This window comes from Lissotriton vulgaris, chromosome 6, assembly GCF_964263255.1.
Source record: "Lissotriton vulgaris chromosome 6, aLisVul1.2, whole genome shotgun sequence".
Lineage (NCBI taxonomy): Eukaryota > Metazoa > Chordata > Amphibia > Caudata > Salamandridae > Lissotriton > Lissotriton vulgaris.
In genome coordinates this window covers 332,430,039-332,457,217 of record NC_141694.1, presented here as the reverse complement: position 1 = coordinate 332,457,217, position 27,179 = coordinate 332,430,039, and the positions used below count along the sequence as shown (strand labels likewise).

The window sequence follows — 27,179 nt, the reverse complement described above, 5'->3', positions numbered from 1 at the left end:
AATGCAGGTTGTGCAGCAGGGAATCAGGATGGAGGGTCGTAAGTATTGGTATGAGAAAAAGGGAATTCTGAGTAATGAAGATGACTGGTAAGTAACAGAAACATTACCCCGGCAGCCTATTTTCTCATACCACTACTTACTATATAAGTATACAGTAGAGCATTCCAACTGCAACCTGCTTCCCAACAGAAAAGATACAGCCTCCCAAATAATGCATACAAATACTTTTATTGTAAACATAGGAGATCAAGTATTCAGAGGATAGAAGCTTCCAAGACTCTGGAACCAGAATCCATAGACAGAACATTTTCCACATCCAACCTGTAGCAGTAAACAAAAGTAGATGGAGTAGTCTGAAGCACACAAGCATCTGCCCCAAGCAGTCTTTCATTGAGCAGATCTACCCTGTACTCCACTGGGTAGCAAAGTATCCTGTGAATTATAAGCAACAGAAATAAGTGTCTTAAGCCATATAATTAAAGTCTAGGCAGACGTTTTTAGTTTAATGAACAGATTATCACACTGTCTATAGCTCTCGTGTTCTGGAGCTATAAATCCTCACAATTCTTAACACATCCAATGTAGGTAAGGCCTCTTCCCCAGGAGTAGTGGGAGCTGGAACAAGAGAGGGCACATTTATTTCCTGACTCTGATGAAATGAAGACATAATCTTTCAACAAAAACCTGGTCCCAACTTATGAACTAACCTGTTCGAAAAGATTTTTAGATAAGGGAGTTTAATAGATAACGAACTTAACTCCTCTAGCCTCCGAACTGATGTCATGACCACTAAAAAACAAACCTTCAAAGATAGATGTTTCACATAGGTCTCTTGCAAAGGTTCATGGAAATGAGATTGCAATGCCTTTTGTACTAAAGAAGATCCCAGGAGAGAGAGGTTGATCTAAAAGTTGAACTTATCAAAGACAACCCCTTCAATAGTCTTGAACCTAAAGCATCCATTTATTTGCTCAAGGTTGATTTGCATATGGCCATGTCTGAACTGGGGTGGTGTGGAGTGCAAAAAAACGATGGATTTAGGGCCAGATCTCTGTCCTGGGGTGAATGTATGACATTGTTCTGCATTCTGTCCATCAACTGTTGTTTTTGCCTTTGTCACCCCGAGTGGGACAGGTATGCTCAGACGTGAGTCCCGTGCTCTCCAAGCCAATGGAGTCAAGCTATCCTGGCTGAAGACGGCTGATAGCCAGAAACCGGTCCTAGGATGCTTGATTACGGACCAGGGAAGACATTGGCTTTGCAGTTCAGGCTGGACTGTTCCCATGAGGCACAGGGTCAAGGCGGATTTGCATATGGCCATGTCTGAACTGGGGTGGTGTGGAGTGCAAAAAAACCGATGGATTTAGGCCCAGATCTCTGAACTGGGGTGAATGTATGACATTGTTCTGCATTCTGTCAATCAACTGTTGTTTTTGCATTTGTCACCCCGAGTGTGAAGAGTATGCTCAGACGTGAGTCCTGTGCTCTCCACACAACTGGAGTCAAGCTATCCTGGCTGATGATGGCTGATAGCCAGAAACTGGTCCTAGGTTGCTTGATTCCGGTCCAGGGAAGACATGGCTTGGCAGTTCGGACTAGACTGTTCCCATGAGGCACAGGGTCCAGGCTGATTTGCATATGGCCATGTCTGACTGGGGTGGTGTGGAGTGCAAAAAATGATGGATTTAGGCCCAGATCTCTTTACTGGGGTAAATGTTTGACATTGTTCTGCATTCTGTCCATCAACTTTTGTTTTTGCAGGAAGGATACTACAGCACAGTACAGTACTATTTAGTAAAGTAACACACACAGCATATTAACTAAGAAAAGAGGGGTCCTGGCAGAAGCTCCCTGGGCAGGGCTCATCGCTCTGGTACGGAAGAGACTCATACTGATAGTGCAGGAGAGTGCACAGCTGTGCACTAGATCATTGTTCCCCCATCAAAAGAGACACCGGTTATGATGTTTATCTGTTGCAAATGGACGATGACTGGAAGACATGGTTGGAAGCCAGAGTGTTGAGGCATCACCTCCCTAAACAGAATTGAGATGAAGGGAGAGAACAGCAAATACGAGAATCAAAAAGAATCTGCATAAAAGAGTCCTTCTATACGAGAGAAGTAGGTTTAGAACCACTTCATTCTGTGATGCAGGCGAGGATGCTCATATGGGCCTGCAGGGCATGACATACACATAGTTATCTGGTACTGCCACACAACTCTTTGTATTAACACAGCTGTAGAAGCAGTTTCCAGTGCTGTCACTCTGTAGGAGGGATACCCACAGGTTATGAATTGGGAACACTGTGTGCATATTAATACTGTGTCAGTAAGGTGAAATAATCTAATGATCTCCAAATCCAGATTAATCAACACTTAATTTGCAAAATTAAGAAGTCGCAGTTCACCCTAAAACTTCACAGAGGGCACTGTGTTCAGTTGTGAACAAGGTTTTTGGGCAGACGCCGCTTTACTGCTATATAATTTAGCCGTTAGCCACTGAGTGTGAAAGACGGTAAGGCCAAGTCCTTGCATATAGTTGTTGAAGGACTCACTGGAAGAATAAGTCATCCTTATAAGCAGCAAATGGCTACCCAGCTCTGTATTTGCAGGCTCTCCTTAAAATAATTTTATACACCATGTTCTTTAAAGCATCAACATTGCAGCGGCACCTTCCAGTACTCCCTTTATCCAAGTCACCGCTGAGGAAGGAGACATTATTTATTATTGTAGCTTTTCCCACCCACCGCAAGGGCCAGGAGTCTTTGGGACACCTCTTGTACAATTCCAAAAGTTCTGTCTCAACATTCACACACATGCCTGTTCCTTACCCCCTGTGTTTATCTCAGCAAAGACCTCTTTGTAATGGTCAGCTCCATCTGTGCAGACTTACACTAGATAGTGTAAAATTAAACTGATGGGCAATCCTGCTATTTCTATATTTTCATCCATTCCGCAATAACCCGCTTTGAGATTTCGGAGACCATCAACAAATGTAGTAAACACTTACTCTTCTTGCTGCTTGTGTCATGAAAATTCCTGTAAAAAATGTTAAGTAGTATCCTGGGTAAACTCCGTGCCATATGGCTGAAAGCAAGAATGTCTGTGCAGTTGGATTGTAGGTCGCTCTCTCGTAGCACACCCTGGAAACAGAAGAAAAGGGGTTAACAAGAACAAAAGAAAGCCACATACACCTACACAGCCGTAGACTGTTTTAATACTGGGAGCTATAGAGCAGCAATTATAAATCCCTCAGGAAGGAAGGTATGGACACTTACCATCTTGTCTAGGAGCACTTGGTACCCTAACACACTTCTACACCTGCAGGTCAGTGGCTTCCTGGAGTGTCTGAAGCAATGGTAAGTGTTGTTGCATGATCACCTTAAACCTGCTGGGCAAGTGAGTGAAAACTACTTTCATGGGTTTATCAATAATGTTTGAATTTTCTTGTCTGTAAGTTTAGATCGTGTTCATTGGACACCATTATACAACAGACCTCACTGATTAAGCACCATACATTGTAATTGTACTATAATTTTATTTGAATTTATATTTCACTTACTACAACTGAGGAAGTGCTGAAGCTCTACAGGGGCAGCACGCTTCTCCAGAAACCAAGGTTAGTGATCAATCCAGTGGTAATTGGGTGTTGTTGGGTAATGAATTAGTCTTGTGCCCAGAAGGAGACTATTTCATGCATTCCCTCCATTGTATTTGTGAAGGATTAAATTAATAAGAGTTAAGTGTGGTCCTTAGTGGGAGGTGTGCGAGTTGGTGGGATTATTAAATGAGCTAGAGGAGATTAGTTAGTGTAATGTTGGAGGTATGACTTTCAAAGCAGATTAAGTTATGATCTTTGAGATGAGGGGTGGGCAATTTGCAGAAATGGAACAAAAGAGGTTAATGTTAAATGTATCCCGACCTATTGGGGGAGGGGGAGTGGGGTATTTTTATTGCATGGTTAGTGTTTTATTTTTGCTTTGTGACAATAGCCTTGAAAAATACTTAGCAAGTATCCTTGCAAATATCAAAGCCACCAAACATGAAGATGAGCCTGCCCTCAATTATCAAGGAGGACCACCCACCAGACAAACATTCAAACCTTTCCGCAACATTTTATAATCCTCACTGACTCAAGGAATCTTCTTTGACACGTATCCAACGGGACTGATCACTCTATTCCTGAAAAAAGTAACCAAGAAGCCCTACAGTCTTGCCAATTAGCAAATAAATACACATTAACTTTTCGCAAAAAGCTATTTGAAGAAGTGGTCTCCATCCAGCAGCATCATCACATCAATGAGATTAACCACCCGGTGATCACCAGTCTAGCCTCAGGTCACCGCACTGAAAGAGTAAGCATTAAAGTCATTGACCATGCTTATCATGAGAACGGCAAATTCTGCTTATTGATACTGCTTGACCTCTTGATGGCTTTTAACATCATCAACCAACAAACCCTAACAAATATCCTGGAAAACAAGCAAGGGATTCTTAACAGTGTACTTCAGTGGTTCACATCTTACCCATCCAATCTACATACACGCACTGAAATACACACTTCATTTTCTCAGTGTTTAGCAAGTACTTGTGAAGTATCCCATGTATCAATCGTCTTCACAGCCCTCATCAATAAGCCTCAAGGATTCCTTCTCATTGAGAAGTGTTTTACAATCCATAACTAATCTGATGATGGCAACTATCCGAAAGCCTCCTCTGCCAACAAAACCAACCAACTCATGTCTCCGCTTACCCTCATAACAGAAATGGACAAACACCTATTTAAAACTGAAACTGACCAGATCCAAAATCCTCCTCATCACAAACAGCAACTGATAAGCACGGACACAAGTATAACTATCTGGTGTAAATTTAGACAGATTTACTCCACACCTTGGCACAAAATAAAAAAAAACTGTTGGATTCATCCATGAAAGTCACTTCAGCGTCAGAGCACATATCAAAAGACCTGAAGAACATGGTTCACATTTTGACTAGTGAAGAAAGTAAAGCCTAACTATTCAAAGTTAATTTCATAATGATCATCCATGCCTTAGTCATCTCCACCTAATCCATGGTAAAGTTCTCAACTTATTGTTTTGCATCCCCTCTGGCCCCATTTAAGGAAGTATCACAAGTAGCTTTGCAGCTAATCAAAAGAGTGAGCATTGATAACCATTACACTCTTTGCTGTGTTCACTGCTCTGTCAAGGGGTGACCCTAGCGCTGGGACACTCCCTGGGGAAGCCGCACACTCTACAAATACCCTGTAACATAACATAACATTGTAATGGACCTGTATCGAATTTCAGCATCTCCTTAATGTGTGCTTTTCAACATCGTACGTGTCACCTACCCAGCAGCAAGCATCTGTGCACTAGCCTAGCAAACAATCACTTCAGACACCCAATCAACACAAGGACCCAAGACATGGATGGAACCAGTTTTTGAGGGGAAGCAGGGGACATAGGATGGCAAACAGACTGAAGCATCCAGAGAGACGTGACTGACTCATTAAAAACTGTAGTGAATTTTCCTCAGGGGTCATAGAGCTCATACTTTTTCTCACATGGCAAGTCCCCTTGGAAATCTATTTCTTCAGAAGGGGAAGTAAGGAGGATACTGAAGGAACACAGAACTCAATTTTCTACCCCTCTAGTAAGAACCATCCTGTAGGACTGGCACCTGATCCACTGTAATAGAACTCTATAAACCCCATGCTTAATAAACAGCTGCTAATCCAAACTGCCTTGCCAGTTGTTGCCCATCATCACAGAACCACCATTTCTAATTCAAATCATGGAAAATTGTGTTGCATTTTAGCTAACCATCTCTAATAAAGGACACTGACTGGCTCACGGAAGGTTGCCATCAAATCTGGGTTTAGACCAGCGGCAGCTCCTCCGTTAAGGCAGAGGAGCGTCGACGCACCTGCTGTAAGCGCAGCAGATACACACAGAATAATAAAATGCTCATTACCATTTTATTATTCTGTGTGGAGCTGGCCATGCTAGCACTAGCGTGATGGTGAGGGTGGGTGGACAGATTCCTGCGTATTGCAGAATGACGGCTTTAGGTGCTCAACGCACATGACAGATTGACCGCAGTAGTGGCTGCTACTGAACGGGGATGGTGGGGCACGGGGGAGCACAGGGGCGGGGAACAAAAAAAGAAAATAAAGTGGCTTATCTGGGTGTGGCCAGCCACCGCCTCTCCTCAGACTTCTTCTCTGTGCCACAACAGGAAGCACACAGCCTCCCAGAATCCCCTGGCCAATCACAATGCTGCAATGCAGTGTTTTTGGTCTGAGCACCGTGGTTTGGCGCTCAGATGGGGACAGGGAGGCTGTGCATGTTCCCTACCAGGCTGTGTAATGCAGCCTGGTGGGAACCATGCAAAGTGCGCAGGACTGTTTAGACGGCCCAAGAAGGCCAGCCAAACCATCCTGCGCACTTTAGAGTGTGCCTAACACTCCTACCCCTGGCACCTGCTCTGACCATTCCAGACCCACGCGCCCCAGCCCGCACCTAAGCAGGAAGGCAAACTGAAAAGATAACATTAGTTATTATCATTTTAGTTTTCCTTTTTAAACTGCTTAAAGAGCAGTGGTGCGGCGCTCCTCCGCCTTAGAGGAGGAGCCGCTGCTAATCGACTGGCCGTCTATAGCTTGCCAATCGGTCATGCGCACTTCAGAGCCTGCATCCCAGTGTTGTAAAACAGCTGAAGGGTTGCAGGCACAGGCCGTCAGTCTCAAAATGAGCTCAGGGTTACGTTAATCCAACTAAGCAGCTCCTGGATTGGTAGGATTTGCGTGCAGGAAGTAAACCACCTTCCTTACCTGCTCGTTGTAGAGAGAGGAGAAAGGCGCCATATCGGTGTGAGTGTGTTTTTCCTTGATCACTGATAGGGTTGTCTTTCAGGTTGTTAGCTCCCCAGGGTTCTTCATCTGAACGTAGGGCTACGCCTGTTGGCGTAACCTGGCGCTTTATAAATGTAATTATTTTATTCCAGAGTTGTACGGTGAACAGCACACCACTGATTTTTAAAGTTTCTAGCCACCCCTGGTTTAGACTAGCAAAAAAAAATCTTAGGTAGAATTTATTTGTGCTGATGAGGCTATACATGTCCTGATAAGGCTGTTTGGGAGGAAGATTCTGCTCAGACAATATTTCACTCCAGGCAGACTGAGTGCATTGGCTAGCAGCTCAAAGCAGTCTTGGAAAGAATGCAGCGATTCAAGAGCCATGATACATATTGTGGCAATGCAAGATCATTCAATTATATTGGAATCAGCTATCAAACCAATGTAGATACATTGGTTATAACCCTGGCACCCGACTCTACTTCATTAATATTCATGAGGTAGGTTTAATTGCGACCCACTGGGAATTGAAAATGTGTAAATCTCACATTAGTGCTTGCGATTACCAAATACTTGGTAATTGCAAACGATTACCTACGTATATCTGACCCACAATGAGGTAGGTCTTGGTTTGCGTCCCATTGGGACCTAAAGCCCTTCCACAATTCCATTTGAATTTTGAGTCAAAAAACCCAGATGCCGAGTTGGAGGGAGGGGGGACGGGGGGTGTAGGGGGTGGGTGCTTAACATTGCTTTGTCTCAGCTTGTTTATCAAAAGAAAAAGTTGTTTGCATCTCAATTGCTGTGGTATATTTTTCCTGCAGATATCTCTGGTGTGCAGAGCTCTGCGGAATATGTGCAATCTTTCAATAAAGTTTGTTTTTAAAAAATAAAAAAGAAACAGATGCCAAGTATGCTTAGCAGATTTGCTGTCCCGAATAAGTGTTTAAAGGGAAACCGTGATTTATAAATTCAAATTACCTTTTAAGCCACAGAGCCGTCTGAATGTTCCAGTTGTCAATAAACATCTTGAAACTTGTTGAAAACTGTCAAAAGAAATCAAAAACAATTATTTTCACAATTATTTCTATTACTGCTAAAGGATCAACTACACTGTACAGGTATACTAACTTTCATTTACTCATTTTATGTATATGTCATTATACAAATACTTGTCTATTGTTTAATCGCCCTATGATTATTGATATTAGGGCTTCTTGTTACAAGACTGGCTAATTTACAAGCCTCTCTTGAGATGTTGTTATAATGATAACCCTTTTTGTATTTATTCTTTTACCAATTACGGAGATAGTCTGTTTTCTTTGCCTTTAGTCACTAATATTGACCTCTTTATTTTGTGCCGGGTACTACATTGATCAGAACCTGCAACATGCACTAACTACTAGATTAAACCACATCTTTGGGAAGCATTGGTCTTGAAAAGGGTGTGGTTAGGCAAGTCACCGAATTAGGAGATGACATTTTTTTTAACTGTTGTGCCAGATGCTAAAGTGATTATATTTCGCTCCCACTTGCTTTCTCCTAAGCTCTGGGGAGTTCTGATTGGCTGGAGGACGGCCATTTTGGTTCGTTAACAAAAATGGGATATTGCAGAACCTGCTTTTTTGGTTTTCCGCCAGTACCTAAATTGTTTCAGATTGCTTATGTGCGTTATTTTCATAATTTCAGTGTAATTATGAGTGACATTCAACAAATATAACTGACAACTTCTCACAAACAGTATAATGTCACCCACACTTAGTAGCATGGCACAGCCCACAGCTTAGGTTGGGCACCTGTTGCTGGGCGGGGCAGCAGAGAAACAATAAATTAAATAGAGATTCCCTGTCTTAGCCAGCCTGCACCTCCATGACTGACTGGCAATCAATCAAATTAAAGGCATGATCAGATCATGATCAATTGACAGAGTCTGTCCAGGCTCTCTGCCACGTGGGACCCGCGGCAAACTACAGGATGTGGGAGGGCCCCCCAGCGGGGATCTTCTCTCAATACTGTTCTGAAATCAGACCCCTCTTTTACTGCAGCTAAAACTGGCCCCGTCTTTGGCATGTATTTAGAAGCTTCATTTTGCGGCTGGACATCCACATCTGTTTGATACTATGGTTTGAGCTGGGGGTGTTTTTTTACTTTAATTAGGCGGGTGTGTGGTTTTGTGTTTCTGTTTTCTAATCTCTGAAGTTTGTTTGCTTTTCTGCATTAGATGGATATTTCCAGGTCATAATGTGTTGCGTATCCTATACCTCCCCTTGTACTTTTATGCGTCCATCCCAGCAAAGCAGGAAACAAACTACACTGTTTTATCGCATTTCAGGACACGGTTCTTTTGCGTGACAATCTCAGGCATTGCAGTAATGCGGTAAAAGTACAGGAAATGCCTTATTCTAACGCGAGATGCATGGCACTTGGCAGGGCTGCTTTGCTTAGATGAACATGCATTCTTTCCAAACAGAACGTTCCACATGGGGGAAATGGAGTGGAAACACACAAAAAATGACTGCAGTTTACGAATAATAAACGCTTCTGATAACTATCCACTTCTTAGCCAAGTGGAGACCTGGTCTGCTATTCACCCGACCGACTTTAGGCGAGGTGCGGGGACAAATGAATGCTGCACACTACTGGGAGCCAGCAGGGATGAGAACAGGCCGCTTCTACTGAGCACCGCATATGGAAGTGAAAGGCTGCCTCCAAGGGCACAAAGTAAGGTGGGTACATTCCACTCCATGTACGCCTGTTGCCACTTTTTGTGACACGCACACACATGTATGTATGTGTGTGTGTATGTGGCATTTAAAAAGCACAAATGTAAAAGAAAAGGCAGCTGAAAGCTATACAGGGTCAAAGGCAATCATGCAGTCAGTGAGCGACAGGCGAGATAGCTGGTTATTGGATTGTTACTGCATTGTGATGAAGTGTTCTTTAAAGAGGTGTGTCCAAGTCTAGGACAGTGAAAGAGTTAGATTACGATCCTGCAAAAATTCTGAAGACAAATGTTTCCATCATCAGGTTACTGAAAATTGATGACTTTTTACCCACCTCTATATGGCTAATCCGCAAATTTGAAATTAAATCCCAACAAGGCGTTCCATTTTTGTCATATCCTTGAAAACCGAACCCGGCTGCATTATTTATAGCGTCAGCTGCAATGAGAGAAAACAGCAAAAGTATAAGGGTAATGGAAGGAATAAAGTCTTAACATAACAGAACATAAAGTCCAAAATGTTGAGCACTGACGCTCATTGGCGACTGAAACCTACGTCACTCCTAGATTATAAACACTCATATTACCCCCCCCCCCCCCAAATCTCCCCCCAGCCCAAAGCAGTCATGCAGTTGAAAGGCAATGACAGATAAAAATAAGTCTGGGGACATAAGTTCTTGTATAGAGTGCGCAGGCTTTTTTTTGTTTTTTAAACTTTATTTTTAAGTTTGATAATACAAAGAACAAACACAGGTCCTCGACCCCACCTCCCCCCACCCCCCTTAGGCATCATACATAACATGTGGTCACCGTTCTATAGAATCAATTTGGCACAGTTCAGGGTAGGACAACATCAGAAACAGCAAAAAGAGTTCTCAAGGAAGTCCATGTTGCAGTCAGAGCAGAAGTTCAAGGGTGCGCAGGCTTTTTTAGTATTTACTGCAATTCATCACAACACGATCCATTAAACGTATCCCGACCCTTAATGCTGGGCTTTGAAATAATGTCTAGCTTGCTAACCAGCAGGTTTAATGCAGTTCGAAGTTTGACAAACCGGAGTATCACTGACTCGAATTCTGCTAGTGCTGACTCAGCCTTTCATTCTTCCGAAGTCAATACATTTAACACCAATGCTTTAAAACTGTTCTTAATAGCAAGCATGGGTTCAGTTCGCACGGCATGATATCTTAGAAGTCAATAATGCTTTATTATGGACATCAGTAAAAGCATTGGCAAAGCCAATAGGTCTGACCATCTCAATCTGGTGCAATAGTTTTTTTTTTCACTTTTCAGTGCGCGCATATGACACAAAATAAAAAAAACCTATTCCGCCACATTGTTGCAAAATTTCTTACATTACCAACATTCTCTTATACGGTGGATGTACTAGTGATGTTTATTAATTAACAAATGAACATTTCAGTTGTGCCTTGCATTTTATTATTTGTTAACAGATCAGAATAACAAGCCACTCAACCAGGCACTCAAATTGCAGGCAGCTACAATGTCATGTAATCACTTTATGACATCAACTTTAACAAGCATTGGCAAAGCCAATAGGTCTCGCCAATGCAAGAGCTTCTGGATTTGGCAAGGCGTTTTAGCTGCAGCTCAGCATGGCAAAAAGTTAGCGGTGTAGAGAAGAGCGGCACGGAGTGTAGCAGAGTGGAATGGTGAAGAGTGAAGTAGTGTTGTGGAGTGGAGTGGCACAGGGTGTAGTGTATTGGAGTGACAGAGTGGAGTAGTGTACATTGGCGTTCAGTGGAGTGGCGTAGAGTCAACTGGTGTAGAGTGCATTGGTGTAGAGTATAGCGGCAGAGTGCAGTGACAAGGTGCAGCGCCGCAGAATGCAGTGACGTAGATTAGAGTGTTGCATAGTAGAATGCAGTGGCATAGGCTGCAGTGGTAAACAGTGGAGTAGCGCAGAATAGAGTGGCATAGAGTTAAGTGGTGTAGAGTGGAGTCATGTAGAGTGCAGTGATGTACAGTAGAGTATAGGGGCGTGGAGTACAGCGGTGTAGAGTTCAGTGTAGAGTAGATCGGCATAGAGTGCACTGGTGAAGAGTGGTGCAAGGTAGAGTGGCAAAGAGTGGTGCAGGGTTTAGTGCCTTAGAGTGGTGCAGAGTGCAGTGGCGTAGAGTGCTGCAGAGCGGAGTGGCATAGAGTGCAGTGATGCAGAGTAGAGTGTCGAACTTTGCAGTGCCGTAGAGTGCATTGGCATAGAATGCAGTAGTGCAGAATAGAGTGCTGGAAAGTGCAGAGTAGAGTGTCGTAGAGTACAGCAGTGTAGAGTGGTGCAGGGCAGAGTGGTGCAGAGTAGCGTAGAGTGTATTGGCTTAGAGTGCATGGTATAGCGACATACAGAGCAGCAGCATATAATTCAGCGGTGTACAATGCAGCATCGTAAAATACATTGGTATTGATGAAAGTGGTGCATAGTAGAGTGCAGTGGTGTAGAGTGCAGTGGTGCAGAGCGGAGTGTTGCAGAGTACAGAGGCATAGAGAGGTGCAGAGTAGAGTGTGAGAGTGGAGTTGTGCAGAGTAGAGTAGAGTGACCTAGACTGGAGAGGTGTAGACTGCAATGGTGTAGGAAGAGTAGTGTAGAGTTCATTGGCATAGAGTAGAATGGTGCTGAGTAGAGAGGTGCAGAGTGCAGTAGAGTGGAGTGGTGCAGAGTAGAGTGCAGTGACATGGAGTGGTGTACAGTTGAGTATGTATGTTGTGGTAGCACACTACCATTACAGATAAAACATTTTCAATTGAAATGACCATTACATATGTAAAGACATATAATGTTTACTAATAAAACTATACCGCACACAAACGACAATGTGTAATGTGATATCTAGTGTATTATTTGATCATATTAAAGTATTTGTTTCTGACACACTTCAGAATTAACAAAAAATTTGCTTCAATTGTGCTTTCGTAATTCTGATATATTCTAAAATACTTGCACAGTTCATCAAAATGTTGTTTTGTGCTAGAAAAGCAAACCTTTCCGACTCCCAGTATCTACTAAGATTGTCACATAAATCCTCCTACTTTGAAGTCAGAGAAAGAAAAGAAAACCCCACACTCCCGTGGAAGACCGAGGCTAACATTTGATCTCTCTTTAAATTCACAGCACATATGCAAAGATAAGAACAAGATTTACAGGCCTGATTACAGAAAGAAGCACTCGTGGGAGAATACATGGAGAGTTGGTGTGAAAAGCCTTTACTCCTTGGGAGCGAGGAACTCACTGTGGACAGACTAAAACAAATACAGCCATCAAACAGAAAACCACAAATTCAATGGTAAACAACAGGTGGAATGCATCACCAGGGAAGCTTTCTGAAGGTCCCCAATATGTCTTTAGCATTCTCAATGGGAAACTTGATCTCTAACCTCTTCCGTGCTCAAGGCGGCTCCCGGCCATCATGAGTCACTGTGGGCGTGCGCGCACGACGGCCGGGGGCTGTCCGAGCCACGCCCAAGATTGGAATGTAACAGTAATCAGAGAGGTCCACCTCTAGGAGGATCTGTGTGTATCCTGATGTCTATGGAATACACACAATGTGTTAAAATACTCCTCACACACCAAAAGGGCCCTTGGTGTCATGCTTCATCATCGGGGTCTTCCCGCCCGGCTGCCGGACGGGGCAGTGCTGCGACAAGCGACTACGCTGGAGCACCTTTTAAATGAGGGTGCTATGTGAGTGAATTGGAGTGAGTGTCAGTGGGGTCAGGAGTGATGAAAAAGTGATGTTAAAAAATACCTGGCCTAGTGATAGAAAAAATTATTTAATAAACACTGGCTGGTATTATTAAAAGAAGTGGTGTCGGAAAGGGTAAGCGGGTTAATGGGCTTACTTTCCTGTGCGGGACACCACTTCTTTTAATAATACCAGCCAGTGTTTATTAAATAATTCTTTCTATCACTAGGCCAGGTATTTTTTAACATCACTTTTTCATCACTCCTGACCCCACTGACACTCACTCCAATTCACTCACATAGCACCCTCATTTAAAAGGTGCTCCAGCGTAGTCGCTTGTCGCAGCACTGCCCCGTCCGGCAGCCGGGCGGGAAGACCCCGATGATGAAGCATGACACCAAGGGCCCTTTTGGTGTGTGAGGAGTATTTTAACACATTGTGTGTATTCCATAGACATCAGGATACACACAGATCCTCCTAGAGGTGGACCTCTCTGATTACTGTGACTTTTGCAAGAGGAGGACGTGCCCACCTCGGTGCCTTACAGCACCACCTCTTCCTCCCCCCTTTTTTGATTTCCCTACAAGATTGGAATGTCCCAGCACAGCGGCGGAATTCGCACTGCAGCAAAGCAGTTAAATGTAACTAACATGAAAGTCTGTCATGGGCTACAAAATATTGTTTACAGAATTCATAGGGGCAGATTCAGAAAGGCATTGGGAAGTAGTAGAGAGTACTTCTGTAATAGTCTTATGTACTCTTACATGCCTTTGGGAATTGGGCCTGAAAAGGGAATATTCAGAGAATATCCATTTAGAATGGGAACACATAGAAAGGACTGATCGCTCTTTGCTAATAGGGAGTTGGACGTTTTGAGGGCTTTTCACAAAGACATGCAAGACTACCTACAAGAGCGTACTTTCCGTACTCATAAATGCTTTTGCGACACAACGTCACTGTTTCCATGCATAATTGGATTTGGAATTGAGTATTCGGAGTTAAGTCCCAGCGCACCAGGACTCTTCTCTGATCTAAGGAAAGTCACAGTCCATGCAAACGTGACCTATTTAATGCCTCAATATCGATCTGAAACTAATTAATGTTTAGAACATCAATGCGCCGCTGTGCAGAACAAACAAAAACATATTACTTATTGATTAGTCCAGGCACGTCTAGCAGAAAGGTATTTTTGGTTCCTGGAAGTTAAGGGTACATTGTAAAGCGTGTTAGGAACTGTAAACCGTTTTATTAAAGCAGTCAGTCGCCCACTGATAAGATATCGATTTGGGGATGCAAATACACGCCTGAAAATAGCTCGGAGTGAATGCTGATTCGGGATGTGTTCTCTTTAGGTGAGAGTGTAATTCCTTCCCCCTCCAGTTTAACTTCAGACGAATAATTAAAGCAATGTTCATTGGCACCAATACATCATTTTTTAAATGTTTTCTATAAAGGTATTTAGTAATGTTCATTTGATCCAGACAACCCAGGTATGTTGGCGTGATGTAAATGTTTTCTGGCAGAAAAATACAAACGTTAAACTGAAAACATACAGACTTGCCAATTTTTACAAATGAAAATAGGCACACATATCTTTTGAAGGTTCCAGAGCGGTTAACTCAAGCGGCTATGACAATTCAAAACTCATTTTACAGAAGGCTCTGTTTAACCAGGCACAAATATTCATAAATGAAATCAGCCTTACTAAATTCCGGTAGGACTTGTAAATCTAAACTCTCTTTCTTCCAGATTTTGCCAAAAGGGATATAATGAAAATATGACACACTGAGATTTAGGAAGTGAATATGATTTAGAATCCTAGGTTAGGAGTCAAGTACTGCGGACAAGGAGAAAAAGCCCTAGGGAACAAGCCCGCAGAGGGAAACAAATCCAATAACCTTAGAGTGAAAATCCGCCAAAAGGGGTAGGGGGGAGGTATTCCTGTGCTGATTGTGTTAATATAAGTATTAAGAAAAGGTGAGGGTCCTGGTAAAGAAAAAGTTAGGTTAATCTTTAGGTCTCATGTAATAAAAAAACCCATTAAATTAAGGGATAGGATTAAACAAGCCTAACCAACGATTAAACCAGTCTTACCCAACGGTTAAACCAGTCTTACACAACGATTAAACAAGTCTTATCCAACGATTAAACCAGTCTTACCCAACGATTAAACCAGTCTTACCCAACGATTAAACCAGTCTTACCCAACGATTAAACCAGTCTTACCCAATTCTTTTTAAAAAAAGAAAAGAAAATCCGAGAAAAACAACTGATTTTTCTTAAATTATGATCTTGGATTTTAAAGTAAATAAGGCAAGGGAAAGATCCCCAGTATTCATTTCAAAGTAATTAAAAGCCCCCCAAAAATGACATAGAACCCTTCGGACCAAGAAAGTGAGGATGTATACAAAGCATAAAGGTATGCCAGAATTTCCGAAATTCTGCAGATCATTTGAAAGATTTAAATAGAGAGTTTTCTGCTAAATGAACAAAATAGCTATAGAACGGAGGGTCTGGTTTACCTGAAAGGGGCAGGCACTTGTCTCTTGCGAGATACAAAACCGCAAGACTATTCGATGATTTCTCTTAGTGAACAATAGTGTATAAATCAAGTTTTCTTTTTTTTTTAAACTTAATGTACTTTCTATTGTTTTATGATTCACGTTTTATTGCAAGAAAGAAAAGACAAATTGCAATGTATATCTATTACTCGTTGAAGGTGCCTTGATATGTTCAGCAGTGCCATTATCAAGAAGACATGAGATCAAAACGTCGGTGAATGGTCCTAATATAGAGTTCACTCCTACATTACTATCTTGCACTCTATTAGCGGGTAAATTGCTTAGAAGGACCTAGACCTGAATGGTTATGCAAACATTAGTATATCATTATTACAAAAATTAAGAAAAGAAACATGTAATGAGGGAAGGATAGAAATTCAAGGCTCAGGGATAACTGAGTTTTAAGTGTTTGACATATTTGATTTCTTATGTTGCTTGCTGTTCTCCCTTTGTACTAGTGCTGCCTGGTCAGTGACTCTACTCAGTCTTTTAGATTAACCTGTAGAAGAGTTTTGGTAGGGTGGGTCTGTAGTTTCAATTTAGTTGGTTATTGCAGATAAAGTCTGCAGAGATGTATGAATGGTAAGTGGTGTCCGCTATATTTGTGGCTTCCCAGGATCAGTTATGTAGGATAGGGTAGCGTCAACCATTAAAAGGTTCCCTCATAAGACTGTGAATTTTTCCAATTGATAGTTCAATCGGTAGATCGCTCTTTCAAATTCTAAATCTTGAAACATTTCCCACACCAGGTTTCTACTGTAGGGCACATGTTCATCATCCAGAGGAGCAATGTAGTGATTTTAGCAGTCTTGAACCATCTGCGTCTGCAGTTTCTGGATATTCTGGAACATCGTGTGAAAACACTTCTTTCCTGTTGAGTGTGGCTGTTATCCCCGTACCTTGAATTATTTGGAACCAAATCTCTTGTCGAATAACCGTGAAGGATTCCTAAAGTATATGGACAATGTCTGAAATCAAGGCTGAGCATCTCCAACAATGCAAGTCTCTAGTCAGACCTGTTTTAGAGAGTCAGCTAGCTATCCAATGCCATGTGTAATTTTTAATAGCTGAATTTTAGATGGCCTTCCCAAAGGTTTTTGTCGTGGTTTTAGTCACATTTCAACCCAGTCTTTGTGTAGTCCTGAATAAGTCTCCCTGCCCACCATGTCTGCAAGTCATTGGCGGTTGGATGCAAAAATCTATGATGAGTGATTTTTTGTATAGTCCCAAGACTGCTTTTTTGTAAGTGGCCAGATATGCAGATATTGCAGAACTGGGGAGTTTGGTAGGGCTACTTGGTCCTGTTCCAGAAGTTCAAGGGCACAGCGACCCAGTCGCTGATAGTCCCAGAAGTGATGGGGTAATAGGCCGAATTCTGGCTTGGTTTATATAAATGATTTAAGCTTACCCCGCTGAGATGAGATGGTCTAATGCAAATAGTTCCTGTGTTTCAAATTCGGACCAGAACCGTTCTTGCCCTCTATAAGAATGGCACATTTTCCAAAGTGTTTAGCCTTGCTATGCAGGCATCCGTCAACTTTTGGGTTATATGCCATGCGTAGACCGTGGCATAAACAGTGAAATTCTGTTACATTTAGTCTCCATTTTAGTTTTACTTTCTAGCTTATCATCTTTTTAAGATGGTGGTTTGACATGTTTTTAACAAAAAAGAGAAAATCTCATGTATGCATTCATTTTTGGGTAGACGTTGTCTTGTAGCCTGTACTGTTACTTCCAGGGACACAGATACTAGAACTCTATGTCCTTGTTTTATTATGTGCTCGTAGGAATTAACTCTTTTCCCCAGACTAATGAGAATTTGTTTTTCTGCGTCTCTAACAAAATGAGATAAGGCCAATGTTTTAATATTTATAACAGATCTTTTTTGAATTTGTTGAGAGGCACTTCACACCAGAGCCATCATGGAAGCTACTGCGATTAGTATCTAGCTACTTGATTTTGGTAAGGGAGCTCTCTTTAATACTCACTTTTTCCAGTACACAAAACATATAGCCCCCGCCACCCTGTGAAAAGCTTTCTCCACATCCAATACAGCCTCTTTTTTGTCTTGATCAGTGAGTACTTGCCACAGAACGTGCAAGAGGGACTGTAGGTGGGATGCAGAGAAGTGGTGAGGGACAAGCCCTACTTTTTGTGGCGTGTATCAAAACTGGCAGAAGGTTTGCCAGGCGGGTTACTAGTACTTTAGCATCTACATATATTAGGGACATTGGTCTACAGCTCCCACATTGTAACGGGTCTTAGTTCTGTTTTGGTATAAAAGATACATTACCTACCTACACTGAATTATGGTAGGGGTTGAACATCCAGGGTTATTTCTTCAAACAATTTGTGTAATATCGTGACTATTTTCTCTCTGTTCAACTTATAATATTCTGCGAGTTAGTTGTCAGGTTCGAGGGCCTTGCTTGTAGGTAGGGCATCTATTACAAACGATATTTCTTCAGTGGAGATTGCTGTTTATAATGTTTGGGTTAGTAGTGACTTTAATTAAAAATGAGGAAAAAAAACGATATTCCGGCTCGTGTTACTGGTGTTAGCCTCGTAAATTGATTGGTAAACGTCCATGAAGGTCGCTAGTATATCCATGAGGTGCACCAGTAATACGCCTTGCTCTGTGTATATTGCTGGTATTGCAAGCCGTGCGTCCTGGTGCACAAGTGTAAGGGCCAAGAGATAACCCTCTTTCTCCCTCCTCTTGTAGTGGCGTTGGCGCAAATGGAACAGCGCCTTTTCCGCCTGCAAGGTTATTTGGGAGTTAAGTGCATTTTTCGGATTGGGCATGTGATTGTTTATGAATGTAAAGGTTTTGACTTTGTCCTCTAAGAGAGTATGTTGTTGAGCCATTTATGTCTGGATGAGCCCCTCATTAGTTCTACCCTAATACTAGCTTTCCCGGCCACCAAGAGCACTTGTGAGGGGGCAACTGTTTTCGTTGGTGGTCAGAAGGTCAAATGTGGCTGTAAGTACTCTTTGTCTCCGGGCATTTTGAGTTTTTTTTTTAATGAAACAGTTTTATTGTTAAGAAAAACAAAGCAGCAATAAGACGGTATATGAGTCCTCAGTATACAGATGCATGTTCCAGAGCAGGTGACATATGGGAATCACAGTACAAACCCCCACAAGCAGTCACATTGGTAATATCAGACATGTCCACTAGATAATTTACAAGATTAGGTCAAGGTTGTCGAGGCAGATACCTGTGGCATTTAGTACTCGTTATACAGGTAATCACATTATTCATCTCCATATAAGGTCACATTATTAATATCACATATGTTCATTAGTTTGAGTAGTTCATGGCACAATTCAACTAAAAGAGATAGGCAGATGTCACCACTGTATCTGTTCCACCCCCCCTCCCCCATTTGCAGTCCCATTTTTTTGGGCAGCCCCTGTGTTTAAAGACGTCCTTTTTGGCTATCATTGCCCTGTCTATGTCAACTGCCCAATCACATACAGTCTGGACCACCCCACCCCCCATTTTTGTGCAATATTGCATTTTGCGATGGCCCATCCCAATGAGGCCCATGTTTTCTCTGTTTGCGTTAGATCAGTGGCTTTCCAAATATTTAATAGATCTAGTTGGGGGGAGGCCTTCGGAGTCTAAACACCTGCCCTCTCCATCTGCTTTGTGACATTGCCCCAGTATCCCTATTGAGCAATCCCAGAGGATGTGGAAAAAGGTTCCCATTTGGTGGCATTTTCAAAGGCACAGGGTGTCAGCTCTCCTACCCATTTTGAGCAAGATTCCTGTATCTAGGTATACGCAGTGAAGGATCTTCAGTTGGACCAGGCGTAATCTCATGGGGATAGCTACTTCCCTGGGGGAGGACAGAGTATCTCGCCAATTTACATCGGCTCGGAGACTTGCCAGGGGGGCAAGCAAGTTTGCCTCATAAAATAGGGTCTGATCGGGTGTGATATATATGCAAAATATTTGAAGCCCTTTGAGGTCACCGGTATGTCCTATCCTCTAGAGTTGTAGGGAGGTGCACCCCACAACACGTAGAGCTGGGACTTGGTCCAGTTAATGGTGTACCCCGAGGGAGCGCCAAAGATGTGGAATATATGGAGGACCCGGCAGAGGGACTTAGAGTGAGGCCAAATACAAAAGGGAAATCATCCGCGTACAATGAGATGCGGTCCTTGTGGTTCTCCGTCCACTTCAGACCATGGATCAGCGGGTCCCCCCTGACCCAGACCGCCAGTAGCTCAAGTATGAGGGCGAAAAGCATGGGCGACAAAGGACACCCCTGTCTAGTACTCCTCCCCAGTGGGAACTGTCTAGAGATGTGATTATTTACTGTCACATATGCGGTTCGGTGGGCATAGTGCAACTGGATCCACTTTATAAAGTTCGGTCCGAATCCCATCCTCATCAGCAGTGCAAAAAGAAAGTCTCATTTGATGGTATCGAATGCCATTGAAGCATCAAAAGACAATAGGGTTGCATCCTCTCTGATCGTGTCACGTCTACCCAGGACCCCATGTAATCGCCTTAGGTTCAAGTCCGTATTCCTCCCTGGCATAATCCTGGATTGATCAGGCTGCACTAGTTCAGTGATACAGGGGATGAGTCTGTTGGCCCACAGTTTCGCTAGTATTTTTACCTCAACTGTGAGAAGTGAGATGGCTCAATAGGCCCTACAATCATCTGGCGATTTACCTTGTTTATGGATAACCACAATGGAGGCCGTTCTGCTGGTAGTGCCCCTTTATCAAAACTTTCGGCGTACAGTTGAAGCAGATGGGGAGAGAGTTTGGAAGCCATTGGTTTAAAGAGTTCAATCGGGAGCCCGTTGGGTCCCATGGCCTTACCCGAGAGGAGATCTTGAATAGCAGTCTAAATTTCTTTCTCTGGAAGCTTGCCCTCTAGGGAATCCCTGTCTTGTGTGGACAGACAGGCGACTTTTACAGTTGAGAGAAGGTCCACAGCAGCGAGTGGCTGGGATGTCCCAGAGGAGGTGTATACCGATGCAAAGTAGGTAGCGAACGTGTCAGCGATCTGCTGGGGATCTGTAATTGCCTCCCCGTTGACCCTGCGCAGTGAGTGAACCCAACTTGACAATTGCTCCTTTTTTTCCAAACCAAGCAAGAGGTTTACCTATCCATTCTCCATGTTTGTATATCTCATGTCATGTGGATTTGTACCTTGCCGCAGCCACTTCCGTTAAAAGCTGTTCTCTTTTATGACCAACAATCAACGCCAATGCTCTACCTTTCGTGACAACATCAAACGCGCCCCATAGGATTTGGGCTGAAGAGACCGATCCTTCATTTTCTTTAAAATATGTCATTTTCTTTAATTAGTGTTTCCTTAATGTGTGGTACCTTAAGCGCCCATGGGTTTATGGTAAGGGTGGAGCGTCGTTTGGCGAGCCGAGTGTAATCGTTGTAAGGATAGGGGAGTGGTCGTAGATTCTGCATGCAAGGCATCGGGATTCAGTGAACATGTGGATATCTTGAGCATGTGTGAACACGTGGTCAATGCGTGGTTGGCTATTGTGGGACCCAGAGTGAAATTAGAATTGGACAGTGGTTGGGTTAAGTCGTCTCCAGATATCAACAAGGCTCACGGTGGATAGAAACTCAGCCCATTGGGATCCCCTCGGGGGTCTCTGGGGGCGGGAAGCAGTCCCTGGCATCATCTCTTGCAAGATTAAAGTCCCCCCCTAGCATCAATAGTTCCAGTGGTGGATAAAGTAGTAGTGTTCCAAGGTGTCTCAGCGTGGGACGCTGCAGCCCAGGGGAGACATACGTTGATATAACATTGAGAGTCTGCCTCTCCCAGGTGGCATAGAGTGCTACGTCTCTGCCCTGCTCATCAAAGCAGGACCTGTGTATCTTATATGGACAACCCCTACGTAGGAGAACTCCCATCCTACGCGATCCTGACGTAAACCCCGTGTTAGCGATTAGTCGTTAACCCCACCTATTCAAGGAGCCGCAGGAGTTGCCGATTAATTGCGTCTCTTGAAGAAGGACGATGTCGGGCGCCTGTCGTGTCAGGAATTGGTGAACTATACTCCGTTTGATTTTGTCTCCCAGGCCATTACCATTCCATGTAAGGAATTTAAGATCAAAGTGTGGTCCCATGGGCGGATAGGTAGGTGGCCAATGTAAGGTCGTGGAATAAGAGACATGTCTGTGTTCGCACCACAGGGGTGTCAAACGTAAGAGAGCATGCCGTTTGTCCGTGGGTCAGGCTGTGTCATCATAAAGTTTATGAGCTGTCCAGTGGTCACATCCATGGGGGGCTCCTACGATCCCCATACCGATATAATAGGAACACATAAGTGGACATGAGATGTAGTAAGTGAAGAAAATTGCTGCAGAAGAATAACATAGCCCGATAATAAACCCGCCTTCCCTTGAAAATGAAACAAACAAAGGCCCCCACCCTTGAAAAGAACCCCTTCACCCCCCCCGCCACTCTGCCTCTCTGCATGGCGGGCAAAGGACCACCTGCCACCCCAAACTTGCAGAGTGTCTATCGCCCACCCTAAGAAACTTGTAGGTGTGTGTACCAACCCCACTCCTCGAAGCAGAGTTTTGTGGTAAAGTTGTGCCCCTAATACATGCTCCCAGATTAGAGGCAAAGCCCTGAAACAGTGCTATCCACTATGCTCTCCCAATACCCCATTATGTGTAAATAGTTACGTCTCGGTTGTCTTCGTCACCAGCAGCAGGCGAACCCAAGTTACCACCACAGAGTAGGTTCAGTACATATAGCACAGTGTCTGCAAAGAGCACTCCAGTGTGGACCTGGTCTGATAAAGTTCCAGGGTCCCAATGTTAATCCGCTTGACTCTGTCTCGGTGAGGAGTCTGTAACAACGGCTAAATTCTTTGGTGATCCTTGGTGACTGTCCGGACGATGTTGGTGCTCCGTCCCACGGTGAGCCTTGTTCCGCTTCTCGACTGTGCACCATGCCTCAAGCCAGTCCCATCCTTCCTTAGGGCTGGAGAAGAACCAGGTTTTTCCTTCTGCTTCGGCACGTAGTTTTGCGGGGAGTAGCATCGCCCAGCAAATTACTCACTTGATCTCTTGTTCACGCATAGCTCGTTTCACCTCTAGAAAGCTGCTGTCCTGTTTCTGCACCAGTAGTGTAAAGTCTTGAAAGAAAGATTTTGACATGTTTAACCTGCAAGTGCATAAAAGTAGTTTTTGTAGTACCAAGTCCAACATGATAATCAGTGTATCATGGATTGATATGCTACATGGTATAATATCAGTGGTCTGTATTCGTGGAAGCAAAGTGAAAGTTGCTAGGTAGCAGTCAATACGCATTTGTGTACCATGTATGCATGAGGTAAAGGTCTAATCCGTCTCCCAAACTACACTCTGTTGGGGGATCTAAATGTCCACCTGGACGATCCTTCGGACCCTGCTGCCACGGAACTACTAAATTGGCTAGAGGCAATAGGACTCTCCCAGCGTGTTGCAGAACCCACCCATTCTAGGGGACATCTCCTAGATCCCATATTTAGTAATTGTACACAGCTCAAAGCTAATCCTCCCATCCCTCTCCCCTGGTCTGATCATTTTTTGATCCCATTCACCTGGTCACTGCAAATTTCACACTCTGTTCCTCCCCTGATACCCTACAGAGACCGTAAATGGTCAAGGCTCAATCACACACAATGGGCCACTATTCTGGAAACCTCCACTCCAGTATGCAACGCCGACCCTACAGTCAGTAATGATAACTTTAATAAGTGGATCTCTCACTCTCTGGACTGTATTCTTCCAATCACAAATTTTAAAGTGAAACATAAACCCAGAGATGCACCCTGGTATACTCAAGATCTCCATGATTTGAAAAAGGAATGTAGGAAACTGGAAAGGAAATGGCGCCTCGATTACTCATCATCAAATAAAGATGCTTATCGATTGGCTATAAAACTCTATAAAACCAATATAAAAACTGCTCAATCCATCTACTATGACAACAAAATAAATGCAGCGGCATCACAACCAAAAGAAATTTACCGAATAGCTAAATCCCTCCTAAAAATCCCGGATAAACTACCAGACCCTCTTAATGCCCAAACCCGTTGCAACGAACAGGCAGAATATTTTTCATAGCAAAATAGCCACAATCTATGCATCTTTCCCTCATGTCCCATCCATCCATACGGGTCCATCAGACACAGCTTCACCCTTCCCAGTCGCCCTGGAGGTCTTTCCACCATTAGAACCCACGTTGCTTGAATCCATCCTGCTCCAGGTGAAATCTGGGTCCCCTGATGACCCAGCCCCAGCACAGTCCTTGCGGTCTGTCACTTCTACCATCTTGCCCACAATCTCTAATTTAATCAATGCTTCCCTATCCTCAGGCATTGTCCCACCAAGGTGGAAACAAGCAACGGTAAGAGCTTTTCTAAAAAAAAAAAGCAACTTAGATCAGTCGAACCCTGGAAACTACCGTCCAATTTCCTTACTGCCGTGGATAAGTAAGATCGCAGAGAAATTTGTAAACACCATTCTTACAGAATTTCTCGAAAGTAACAACTTATTGGACATATCGCAAACTGGGTTTCGACCCATGCACGGGACCGAAACTGCACTTTTGGCTGTGACCGAAGGAGCCAGAATGATTGCGGACTCAGGCGGCACTGCGGCTATCATTTTGTTGGAGCTCAGTGCCGCTATCGACACCGTAAATCATGACATCCTTCTTCAGAGGATCTCAGATCTCGGAATCGGTTCAAGGGCAAAGGCTTGGATTCATTCCTTTCTATCAGACCGATCTTTCCGAGTCTGTGAGGGCAGTGTTACATCGCCCAGCAAATTACTCAGTTGTGGGGTTCCTCAGGGCTCTTCCCTGAGCCCCACACTGTTTAATATTTACATGCGCCCCCTTGCTGAGATCGTCCGCCCTTTCGGTGTCCAAATTGTATCGTACGCGGACGATACCCAGCTGGTGGTAACACTGAATCATCCATCAACCCAGCCAAGTGACTTAAGGGGCTGCATGGAAGCAATTGGCACCTGGATGACCCAGTCATATTTGAAATTAAATGGAGATAAAACGGAGCTAATGATTTTGGGCAACTCTCCGACAAAATCCATAGACTCCATTTGGCCATCCTCTCTGGGCTCTGCTCCCGAACCCAAGGACACCATCAAAAGCCTGGGAATCTGGATGGAAAAATCACTCACATTCAGCCAACAAGCAGTCAAACTTTCTGCCATTTGCCTGGGCATCCTCAGGCTTATCCGCAAGATCCTTCCACTGCTCCCTCCAAAAGCAAAACAAATCATGATTCAAGGGCTAATTCTGTCCCGTCTGGATTTCGGGAATGCCCTTTACCTGGGAGCACCCAAATCAACCCTCAAACTCCAGGTAATTCAGAATTGCGCTGCTCGCACCCTTTTAGGAATTTCCCGTCGTCAATCGGTGGAAGCTGAACTAAAAACTAATCTCCATTGGCTACCTATCAAGGCAAGAATCGAGTTTAAAAGCTTATGCATTGCTCACCGCGCCTTCTGGAGGAATGGCGCAGCATTAAATTACACCTTGATCAATCCATATAATCCTACCAGACAACTTAGATCGATGCTTGCCTTCCGAGTAAATATCCCTAGGTTTCAAAGAGCGAGGTGTGGAGGTCGAACTTTCTCTGTAAACTCGGCCCGACTCTGGAACTCTCTCCCCATACCTCTCCGCTCTTAGCCCAATCTTCTCTCTTTTCGGAAAAAGCTGAAGACGTTCTTGTTCAGCAGATAAAAGCAGTTCTTTTTCCTTATACACTCATGTCATTCACTAGCGCTAGGATGCCTGCGGGTAACTATCGTGCTCTATAAAAACCTACTCCAATCCAATCCAATCCAATCCGTGTCATGCTGTAGGCGCCATGGATCGGTCAACGAGAAGTATTTAATTATGACCTGCAAGAGGTGCCAAACTCTGGACTGTGTCTAGGTAGGGGTCTTCAACTAATTTCCAGTCCCCTTCCAATAAAATTTGGCTACGTGGAAGAGAAAGAAAAAGTCTGGCTATGTTTTTGAAGAGGGTACATTTGTCTCTCACCAGGTACATATTGACCCCCACTATAAGTGTTTACGAAGACATGAAATTGGAGAAATACGTAGTGTCCATTGGAGTCTGAACAGGTTTGAGAGATGTGGTTTGGGAACCTTCCGCAGAACAAGATAGCCACAACCCCATTCCTTTGTCTTCTGGGAGTAGTCTAAGGACGGTCATGTGAGGGGCTGAGGAAAGATCTATCCTCCCTACTCATTCACTTCTCAGTTTATCAGCTTCTACTGATGCCAAATGTGTTTCCTGTGAGAGTACGATTTCGAGTGTGTGCAATTTAAGGTGCAAGAGTCTTTTTCTACTTAATGTAGTGCATAAGTCTATTAGCATTAAGTGAGACAACTGCTAATGGAGTGTTGTGGGGGCATGGTACCCCCAGTGGGGTTCCTTGAAAACTGGGGGTGAATGTGCATTAAAGAGCACTCTCAAGTGGGGACCTACAGGTCATGGTCAAGACGGTCTAAGGTTCAGAGCAATTCTTGGATGGAGTAGAATGTCTGGTGGTATCTCCCACTTGTAACAAGAAAGGTTTACAAAGGGAACTTTGGTCGGGTAAGTTCCTGGGGAACTGGTTGGATGAATCAACCGATTACTCATGGCACATGGTAATTTGAAAGGTAGGGGTAAAGCTGTGTGCTAGGGCAATTGAGTCGCCTTTCAGAGGAGGTTCAAGGGGTGGTGATAAGGCTAGGGAGTAACCCTGAGTAGAGGAGGACAGTGCTGGTGTATCCTAAGGGGTTGACTAACTATATGTCCATAAGAACTGTCTCCGATTCTCCAGTGGTACTTGTGAGTAAGTCATTCAACTATAGCATATGCATGGTGGTACACTAAAGGGTTTGATATTGCGCTCTTAATTATCTCCCTTCTTTCCCCCACCGTCAGTACTATAACAACTCCGCAGAGAGTCCATAAGGACTTCCACCTCTCCACCATGAGTGGTGCACTGGCGTAACACTAGCCCCCGCAGCCCCAGCGGTGCAGGAGCACCCCTAAGCTAAAGGGCGCCCCCTCAGCACAGTACTCTGGCCGAGAGCTCTTGATGGATTCCGGAGGGGGCCTCTCCACGTACCTTGCCAGGGCCCCCTCATGTTTCGTTACGCCAGTGGCGTGGCGATCAAGTTGTCAGTCACATACTGGCAGGAATCATCTAAACCATGTCGATTTAAACAGTTACTGTCATATGTTATGTTATGTTATGTTATTATAAGTCTTCTATAGCGCACAGCTACTCCAAAGGAGTGTCCCGGCGCTTTGTGCTCCAGACC

General features: G+C 43.8%; 1 protein-coding gene across 1 annotated transcript in view; it reads right to left on the bottom strand.

Annotated features, from left to right (window-relative positions):
• The window catches only part of MBOAT2 (membrane bound glycerophospholipid O-acyltransferase 2), a 970,645-nt gene that overhangs the window by 28,974 nt on the left and 914,492 nt on the right, over nucleotides 1-27,179 (bottom strand). The window contains exons 9-11 of the mRNA XM_086926366.1: nucleotides 9,919-10,022; nucleotides 7,843-7,907; nucleotides 3,010-3,142 (exon numbers count right to left, since the gene is read on the bottom strand). Of these exons, the coding sequence (XP_086782492.1) occupies nucleotides 3,010-3,142; nucleotides 7,843-7,907; nucleotides 9,919-10,022 (302 nt within the window). The remainder of the gene's footprint in view (nucleotides 1-3,009; nucleotides 3,143-7,842; nucleotides 7,908-9,918; nucleotides 10,023-27,179) is intronic.